The sequence below is a fragment of the Tursiops truncatus genome, chromosome 20, assembly GCF_011762595.2.
Source record: "Tursiops truncatus isolate mTurTru1 chromosome 20, mTurTru1.mat.Y, whole genome shotgun sequence".
Classification (NCBI taxonomy): domain Eukaryota; kingdom Metazoa; phylum Chordata; class Mammalia; order Artiodactyla; family Delphinidae; genus Tursiops; species Tursiops truncatus.
The window spans coordinates 45,291,333-45,301,257 of record NC_047053.1 but is presented as its reverse complement, the minus strand read 5'-3'; the positions used below and the strand labels follow the sequence as shown (position 1 = coordinate 45,301,257).

At 41.7% G+C, this 9,925-nt stretch overlaps 1 protein-coding gene and 1 long non-coding RNA gene across 2 annotated transcripts; one reads left to right on the top strand and one right to left on the bottom strand.

Moving 5' to 3' along the window:
* Positions 1 to 1,803: 1,803 nt before the first annotated feature.
* LOC109551420 (uncharacterized) lies at positions 1,804 to 3,082 on the bottom strand. The gene is made up of 2 exons (XR_002178185.3): positions 2,977 to 3,082; positions 1,804 to 2,648 (listed from the first exon to the last, which is right to left on the bottom strand). It is a non-coding gene; the product is annotated as an uncharacterized lncRNA (long non-coding RNA).
* Positions 3,083 to 3,139: 57 nt separating this feature from the next.
* On the top strand, positions 3,140 to 7,405 carry LOC141277360 (uncharacterized). Its single transcript, XM_073797777.1, is given in 2 exon segments — positions 3,140 to 3,498; positions 5,805 to 7,405. A coding segment is annotated over 1 exon segment (1,194 nt). The 5' UTR covers positions 3,140 to 3,498; positions 5,805 to 5,881; the 3' UTR covers positions 7,076 to 7,405.
* The last annotated feature ends 2,520 nt before the right edge of the window (positions 7,406 to 9,925 follow it).

Genomic DNA, 9,925 nt, shown 5'->3' with positions numbered 1-9,925 from the left:
CAGGGAAGTCCCAGGTGTGCCTTCTTAACAATTAAAATTATTCTTTTAAAACATCATGAACAAAATTAAAAGCCAAAATATAAATTGGAAAATTATTTGCAACACAAGTTTCAGAAAGAAAGATTTAATACTCTTTATATTTTGAGAGTTTATATCAGAAAGAAACAGCAAATGACATGATCAAATCTTGATAGAGGACACGGAAAATAATCACCAGCATTTTGTATGTTTTCTAAATGAATAAACAGCCAACAACACATGAAATATGCTCAACCCACTCTTAATTAAAGAAATACAAATTAAAACAAGGTGCCATTTTCACTTACTGAGTTGGCAAAGAGTTTTGTTTTGTTATTATTTTTTGTTAATAGGCAGTGCCCAGTATTATCAGTAAGTGATAGTGAGTAAAGAGGAGCTCCTGAACTAGGTCCCTCTGAGGATAGAGATCTCCTTGGTCCAACTCACAGATTCATTCCTTCAACCAATGTTATTGAGCACCTACCATGTGCTGGGCACAGCTTAGACTATAGAGCCTCCACTCAGAAGGTGACATTTGTGCAAAGATCTGAAAGTGAGAAGTGAGCCATGTGGCTATCTGTGGAAAAGGTCTCCCAGGCAGAGGAAACAGCGACATGAGCCCTGAAGATCCAACACATCCAGGGATCAGCCAGGGCCCAAGGGGCTCACGTGGAGCAGCTGAGGGAGAAGGTTAGGAGGACGTCAGAGGAGGTGGGGCATGGTGGGGCCTCTGCACGTCTTGAGGGACCTCACGAGCACCACATTGGCTTTTATTCTGAGTGCTGTGGGAGCAGAAGGGGAACAGGTTGACTTGGGTGTTAGCAGATCCCTCTGGCTAGTGCGTTGAGAATAGACTGGGGTGCCAGAGTAAAGTTTCTGCAACAACCCAGGTGAGAAGGGGTGGTGGGCCCTGAGTAACTGGTGAGATGCAAATAAGTGATCAATTCTGTACGTGTATTGGAGCTTACCAGGTAGGATTTCCTGATAAACTGGATGTGGGGTGGAGGGAAAGAGAAGATGACTCCAAGGTTCTGGCCTGAACAACTAAAAGGATGGAGCTGCCCTCCATGGAGATGAGAAAGCTCGGAGGAGCAGGTCTGGGGAGAGTATTGGAGCTCAGTCCTTGTCACGGATGTTGGAGTGGCGATGTTGAGTGGCAGGTGGACCCATGAGCCTGAGGTCACCTTAGCTGTGGTAACTTGATCTTGGAATTCCCAGCCTCCAGGATTAGGAGAAATAAATTTCTGTTGTTTCTAAGCTCTTTGATATCCAATTTTTTGTCTTCTTGATTTGACAAGGACTGAAAATGATGGAGTGACGCTTCCCCTCCTATTATTTTTTTGATTTCTTTTCATCGTTTTGCCTTCAGTTTTGGAATATATATATACGTATATGTATATATATACAAATTGATGAATATTGTATCCATATTACATATAGTAAATGTTAATCATTAAGAAATTAATTATTTATGGACTTCCCTGGTGGCACAGTGGTTAAGAATCCGCCTGTTAATGCAGGGGACACGGGTTTGAGCCCTGGTCTGGGAAGATCCCACATGCCACAGAGCAAATAAGCCGGTGCACCACAACTACTGAGCCTGCGCTCTAGAGCCCGCGAGCCACAACTACTGAGCCCACGTGCCACAACTACTGAAGCCCGTGCTCCGCAACAAGAGAAGCCACTGCAATGAGAAGCCTGTGCACCTCAAAGAGTAGCCCCCACTCACCACAACTAGAGAAAGCCTGTGTGCAGCAATGAAGACCCAACACAGCCAAAAATAAATAAATTTTAAAAATAATAAATTTATTTTTAAAAAAGAAATTAATTATTTGGAATTATATTTTGACCCTTTTATTTAACAAATATTTCTAGAGCACCACCACATTTTGGGGCATTGTCCTAGGCCCTTTGTCTCATCAGCAAAGTGCCACAGCATTGACTCTGCACTGCACTCTCCCATTTTTTTCATCGTGATAGTGTCACTGATGGCATACTTTCTCCATATTCTGTACCTTATGCCAGTTTTGCTATTTACGAAGCTATTTGTGATCAACTCTGAGGGATCATCTGCTTCTATGCCCTATGTCTAACTTTATGTGAGAGTATGTAATGCTTGCCATGTAACCTTCCTATAAATCGCAAAATATGTATTTTTAAAACTTTTTATGATAAAGCAGTAATTCTAATTCATGGTAGAAATTTTGGGAAATATGGAAAAACATGTAAGATAAAAAAAATTTTTAAAGCCTATGATCCCTGCAGCCCAAAATAGTATTCCCTCCTGGTATTTTTTTCTATATACACTTTAGTGCATTTTCCAACTTTTGCATAATGGACAGGCTGTCGCATTTGAAACCAGAAAACAAACATTTGCAGTTACAGTAGGGTTCTGTCATGCTCTTTGCAGGCTTGGCCAGAGAGAGGAAATGAGAAGATAAACAGCAGGATAGGTCTCCCCATTGTCACTGCTGCAGTGGCTCTGAGACGGAGACTTGATTGTTCTCAGGGGCTGCAGTACTTGGTGGGTCTGCTCCGCTGCACGTTTTCACCCTGCATTCCAGGCTGCCTGAGCTCTTGGCAGATTAAAAACAAACATAGCTGACATCTGGATGGTTTTGAAGTGTCTGCTGAGAAATGCCAAATGTGACGTTCACTCAGAATAATTCCTTAATGTTTTCTAATACCTAGTTCCTCGTTCCATTTTCCCCCGAATCTCAAATATATCTTTTTACAATTTGTTAGAAACAGTATCCAAAGAACCACAGCGTCCTCTAATGTCTGTGACATTTTACACTGTCTTTCCTTCCCAGGGCCTGTACGGTCCGGCGCGGGGAGCCCTCTGTCCTGCGCACACCAGTCCCCAGAATCTAAGCGCCGGCCAGCGCCCCTAACCTCGGAAGCAAGCTTCAGCCTCCATCAAGAGCACCGCAGAAGGGAGCAAGCGTCGGTGGTTACCATGGAATTCCAGCGTGCGGCTCTGATTAGCTGAGACACCTCCCGCTCGCCCACTCCGCTCCGCGCCGGGGGAGGGATACCCAGAGGCAGAGATTTCTCGGGGACTTCTGGGAAAAAGTAAGTCCTTGAGAACGAAAGCGGAAGCGGCGCGGCCCGAGGCCTTCTGGGAGTCGCAGTTCGTCGTCGTCAGGCGCTTTCGGACCCGCAGGCGGAGCCGCTTGGTTTCACGTGAGGTCCGTGCGGACTGGGGCCCTGCTGCCCCACCTCGTCTCCTGCCGGGAGCAGCGGGCGCTCGGCGCTGGGGCCTGGCGGGGAGCGGGACCCCGGGTTCCCTAGAGGCCGCGGAGGCCCAGGGCATTCCCTGTGCCGAGGAAGAGCGGAGGTGGAAGGAGAAAGAAATGTCAAGAAGAGAACTGCTTAAAGGGAAACTAAACCGAGCCAGAGTTTCCTTGCTGTGACAGCACATTTGGTGCAGTGGGCCAAAATTTTAATCTCCGGACTGCAGCCTGCGACCCCTAGACGGTGAGCCTTTGCTAAAATGTTTGCTTGAAGACCCGAAATTTGACTTGAAACAATTGTTTTTTGGGAGGACTTGTGGAGGACTTGCATTTATCCATATACTATAATCTACACCTTTCCAAGATTTTCTATTCTTAACACTTGCTGAAAATTATTTGAGTATGCAAACCTTGATTTAATTAAGAAAGCAAAGTATTGGCTTCCACAGTTTAAGTGACCATTCATTTGGGATTCTCAGAGGTTTGTATTTGTGAAAAAGAAAAAGGAACAGTTCTCTAGTGCCTTACCTCTCTTTGTACCACAACATCTCTTATGTTTATGATTGGTGAAAATGCTGTTGCCTCTAGTTAGTGATTCTACCCAAACGTTGACTGTGATCTTAGATCACCTTATCATACTGCCCTTCTGTTTTCAACCAGTCTGATAACACCTCCCTCTAAGGCTCTGTGTGTGTCTTCTCTAGTTTTGTGTCTTGTTGTTTGTGTTGACTGGAGGACAGTAAGTCTTTGTCCTTCGACACAGACTTTTGGGAGACTCAGATTATATGCTTTTAAAAACTGATAGTGCTAGTGCTTTAAAATTTTCAAAATATTTAGGTGATGACAGTTTTGATTTTGTTGCATATTTTCTTTCCCCACGAGCAGAATTCTCAGTTTCTAAAATGTGTCTCAGCCCAGGAAAGAATTGTGGAGATCCTGTGAGATGCTGAGGTCTCCAGAGGCACTTATTCAGATGAGGGATAAATCTGTGCACTTTAGGGGTGAATGTTTAGGAGGAGTGGAATCTCTAAAATGTTGTCCAAGGAGCTCTCCTTAATGCCTTAAATTCTGCTATTCTGTTCAGAGTTGGACCTTCTCTCTTTTTTTTTTTTTTGACATGGAAATATGTTTTTTGTTTTTTTTTTACCACAGTGAGAAACCTTACATTTATAAGGTTTCTCCCCAGTATGAATTCTCAGATGTTGAACAAGAGATGAATTTACAGTGAATGCTTTTCCACAAACTTTACATTTATAGGGTTTTTCTCCAGTATGAGTTCTCTGATGTTCAGTAAGAGATGAACTCTGGATAAATGCTTTTCCACAGTCATCACACATATAAGGTTTCTCACCGGTATGAATTCGTGTACGGATAAATGCTGTTATTCCTTTGTACATTGCTTTATCAGTTGCTGTTTTTACATTCCTCAGTGGCTTCTCTCCATGTGCTGTAGCTCTGCCATTTCTTCTTGTCACACTTTCTTTTTTTCTTTTTAAATTTATTTTATTTATTTATCCTTGACTGTGTTGGGTCTTCATTGCTGCCTGTGGGCTTGCGGGTTTTCTCTAGTTGCGGCGAGTGGGGGCCACTCTTCGTTGCGGTGCGTGGGCTTCTCATTGCAGCGGCTTCTCTTGTTGCAGAGCACGGGCTCTAGGGGCGTGGGAGTCAGTAGTTGTGGCATGCGGGCTCAGTGGTTGTGGCTCGCGGGCTCCAGAACGCAGGCTCAGCAATTGTGGTGCATGGGCCTAGCTGTTCCGTGGCATGTGGGATCTTCCCGGACCAGGGCCTGAACCTGTGTCCCCTGCATTGGCACGCAGATTCTTAACCACTGCGCCACCAGGGAAACCCCTTTTTTTCTTTTTTTTAATATGTATTTATTTGGCTGTGCCGGGTCTTAGTTGTGGCAGATGGGATCTTCATTGCAGCACGCGGGATTTTTTTTTTTTTTAAGTTGTGGCATGCGGGCTCTGAGTTGAGGCATGCAGTATCTAGTTCCCCAACAAGAGATTGAACCCAGGCGCCCTGCATTGGGAGTGTGGAGTCTTAACTGCTGGACCACCAGGGAAATCCCTGTCGCACATTTTCTAATACTGCTATACATCCCCTTCATTATTTGTCTTTTGACTAGGTACCTGTCCATTCTCTCATTTAAGCTCTGTTTAGTCTCCAGATTACTGTGGTAGTATAGTGGACAAAGCCTAAGTTCTATTTCTGACCATCTCATTAATAACTTCTGTATCTTTAGGTTATAATCACATAACCTCTCTAGTTCTAAACTTGTTTATCTTTAAATGAGAAGGTTAAACTTTTACATCTTTAAAACATTTTTTTCAGCTTTCAGACTCTTTGTGACATTGCCTATTGGGCCAACTTCTTTCCTACCACTTCTGCCTTTACTTAACTCTACTCCATTGACTTATTATTTTCCCAGATTACGAGACTGTAAATATGCATTCTAATTTTTAGTAAGGTTATTTATTTCCTCCTGAGTTCAGTTCCTGTAATCCCAACACAGAATATATGTTTTTATAAATGTTTTATTCCCCTCAGATTTGAAGAGCAGAGCAGATACCAAAGAGAAGACCATTAGAATATACTTTTGAGTGAGCAGTTCCATCACTGTCATCATGGAAAGGCTCAGAGGGGATGTGTTCAAAGAGTATTTATTTGAAGAAACCTGTGAATATGAGGCCAAGGTAGAAAAGCAAAAGGAGCACTCTGTAGACAAAATTTCAAAAAAATCTGTTGCCCAAACCACTGGTTTTCAGCAAATAATAGTTGGCCATGAAGAAATATCTTGTGAGGAAAATGGGCATACTTTTAATGAGTTTGAGAGAGGTTTTGATCTAAGATCTAAACTTATCCCACGGAATGTTACTCATTCAGAAAAGAAACTACATATATTTGATCCATTTGGGGAAAGTGTCAAATGGAACTTATCTCCAATTAAAAGTCAAAGAGCTTCTAAAAAGAAAACTTATAATTGTAGTGACTGTGGAAAAAATTTCAGTGACCGTTCAAACTTTTTTCGTCATGAGAGAATTCATACTGGTGAGAAACCTTATAAGTGTGATGACTGTGGAAAAGCATTTATCCAAAGTTCATCTCTTACTGAACATCAGAGAACTCATACTGGAGAAAAACCCTATAAATGTAAAGTTTGTGGAAAAGCATTCACTGTAAATTCATCACTTGTTCAACATCTGAGAATTCATACTGGGGAGAAACCTTATAAATGTAATGAATGTGGGAAAGCCTTCAGTGACTACTCATCCTTTATTCAACATCAAAGAATTCACAGTGGAGAGAAACCCTATGAATGTATTAACTGTTGGAAGTCCTTCACTGATATCTCAACTCTTACACAACATCAGAGAATTCACACTGGAGTGAAACCCTATAAGTGTAATGATTGTGGGAAGGCATTTAGATGAAGTACACACCTTACCCAACACCAGAAGACTCATACTGGGGAAAAGCCTTATAACTGTAATGAATGTGGAAAAGCATTCAGTGCCCACTCAACCTTTACACAACACCAAAGGATTCACACTGGAGAAAAACCCTATACATGCAGTGAATGTGGGAAGGGCTTCCCTGAAAACTCATCCCTTACTAAACATCATCGAATTCATACTGGAGAGAAACCTTATGAATGTTGTGAATGTGGTAAAGCTTTTAGCCAGAGCACTCATCTTATTCAACATCAGAGACGTCATACTGGAGAGAAACACTTTAAATGTGATAAATGTGGAAAAGCATTTGGTAACAGTTCGATCCTGATCAGACATCAGCAGCTTCACACTTTAGAGTCATCCTAACGATACTACAGTTTTGTGGACTACTTCATCCTTTCATGAGCCACTCTTACTTTTTGGTCATATGTCTCTTACCCATGCCACCCACTCTTGCTTACAATTAGAATTTCTAGGAATATTGTATTCCTGGGATAAAGTAAAACATTACATAATATTTTAAATTTAAGTTTCCCGTACTGACGCTGTTTTGTTAGGTGCATAGAGATTTAGATTGTTATGTGTTCTTGGAGAATTGGCCCTTTTTTCATACTTTAATGCCCCTTCTTATCCCGTAGTATCCTCCCTGTTCTGAAGTCTGCTCTGTCTGAAATTAATAAAAGTTACATCAGCTTACTTTTGATTAGTGTTAGCATGACATATCTTTCTCCATCTCTTTACTTTTAACATAATGTTTGTTACTGTTTTCTATTCTTTGTGTTTTTGTTTCCTTTCTTCCATCTTTTCTGCCTTCTCCCTCCACAATTTTCATCAAAAGTAGGCTATGACATCCCAAAGCACAAGGACCATCGGATGCTGCATGCGGTGGGGTGTGGGGGTCAGAAGGCACCTGAAGGTAAGAGTACCTCCAAACCTCACATTTGAAGTGTAGACTCTTTTCACAGTGGCTGTCCTGTGGCAGGATATTTTGCTATTAATTATAAACAAATACATAATTGAGCATTTTATGATTCCATTGTATCTCTTGTAGTACATTAATTATATGTCTTTTAAAAACATTTTATTGGTTGCCTTAGAGCTTGCAATATGTATTTTAAACTAAGTGCACCTTTAAATAAAATGACACTGCCTCACATGTAATGCAGGTACCTTATATCAGAAGTATTCCCATCCTTTGTGGCATTGCTGTCATTTGCTTCACTTGTGCATATACTATCACCCAATCACCCAATATGTTGTCATTATTATTGCTTTAAATAAACAATTATCTTTGAGATTTAAGAGTAAGAAAATATGTTTATTTTACCTTCCTAAAATTTCCTCACTGACGCTTTTCATGTCTTTTTTTTTTTTTTTTTGCGGTACGTGGGCCTCTCACTGCTGTGGCCTCTCCCATTGCAGAGCACAGGCTCCGGACGGGCAGGCTCAGTGGCCATGGCTCACGGGCCCAGCCGCCCCGCGGCATGTGGGATCTTCCCGGACCAGGGCACAAACCCGTGTCCCCTGCATCAGCAGGCGGACTCTCAACCACTGCACCACCAGCGAAGCCCTTCATGTCTTAATATAGATCTAAGTTTCTGAATAAATAAATTTTCTTCTGCCTGAAGAACTTCTTTTAACATTTTTAAGGACGGGTCTGCTAGCAATTAATTCCATTGGTTTTTGTTTGTCTGAGGAAGTATTTCTCCATTACCTTTGAAGGATAATTTCACTGTATGTAGAATTCTAAGCTGGTGAGGGTTTTTCTTTCAGCACTTTGAATATGTCATTCCACTACTTGCTTGCTTGCAGGTTTTCTGATGTGAGGTCCATTGTGATTCTTATCTTTGTTCGTCTATAGGTGTATTGTATTTCTCTGGCTTCTTTCAAGATGTTCTCTTTGTCTTTTTTTTTTTTTTAAAAGGTTGAATATATGCCTAGGAGTAGTTTGTTTGTGTTTTATCCTGCTTGGTATTCTCTGAGTTTCTTGTATATAAGAGTTGGTATTTGTCATTCATTTTGGAAAGTTCTCAGTCATTATTACTTCAAATATTTGTTCTCAGTTCTCAGTTTTTGTGCTCAGTTTTCCCTTTCTTCTCCTGGTATTCCAAGTACATATGTATTTCTTTTTTTATATATATAAAAATCTCCTTTTTAGGGCTTCCCTGGTGGCGCAGTGGTTGAGAGTCCGCCTGCCGACGCAGGGGACACGGGTTCGTGCCCTGGTCCAGGAAGATCCCACGTGCCGCAGAGCGGCTGGGCCCGTGAGCCATGGCCGCTGAGCCTGCGCGTCCGGAGCCTGTGCTCTGCAACGGGAGAGGTCACAGCAGTGAGAGGCCCGCGTACCGCAAAAAAAAAAAAAAAAAAAAAATCTCCTTTTTATTCTTTTTCAATTAAATATTCCTATAAATGCCAAGCAGTACATACACACAGAGCCAAGTTCTAAAGAACCAAAGAGTCATCCCTAGGTGCCAGAAAATAAGAAAAAACTCAAAGTCACAGCTGTAAGGGGGAAAGGTGGTACCAATAACCACAATACTATGTTTTCCCATGGGGTGCCATATCAGCTCTAGACCAGAGTGATGGAGACTGAACTTTTAACGACACAAGGATTAGGTATGTTCTAGTGCTGCACAGGTACAAAGCTAGAAATTTCCCCATAAAAATGATTTGTTCTTTGAATCTGTCATCCCTCTTATGGCCTCCATTGTTTGTGATGAGAAGTCAGATGTTAGTCTTATTGGGGTTTCTTAGTATCTGACAGGTCATACTTCTCTTGCTGTTTTCAAGATTTTGTCTTTGTGTTTCAGTACATATGTATTTCGTCTTTAATTTTGGCCCACAGTTCTTGGATGTTCTGGGTTTTTTCCTTCTTTATTTCTTTTTGCATCTCAGCCTGGAGATTTCTATTGACCTATTGACATTGATTCTTTCCGTGGCCAAGTTGAGTGTACTGATGAGCTCATTGAAAGATCTCTTCATTTCTGTCACTGTATTTTTTTCCTAGCATTTCTTTTTGATATTTTCCAGAGGCTCCATCTCTGCTAACATTACCCGTCTGTTCTTGCACATTGTCTCATTTTTCCACTAGTGCTCTTATTGTATTAATCATACTTACTTTAAATTCTCTGTCTGAAAATGCCAGTATCTGTACCCTATCTTAAGTCTGGTTCTGATGCTGGCTTGGTCTCTCCACAGTGTGCTCTTGCCTTTGGC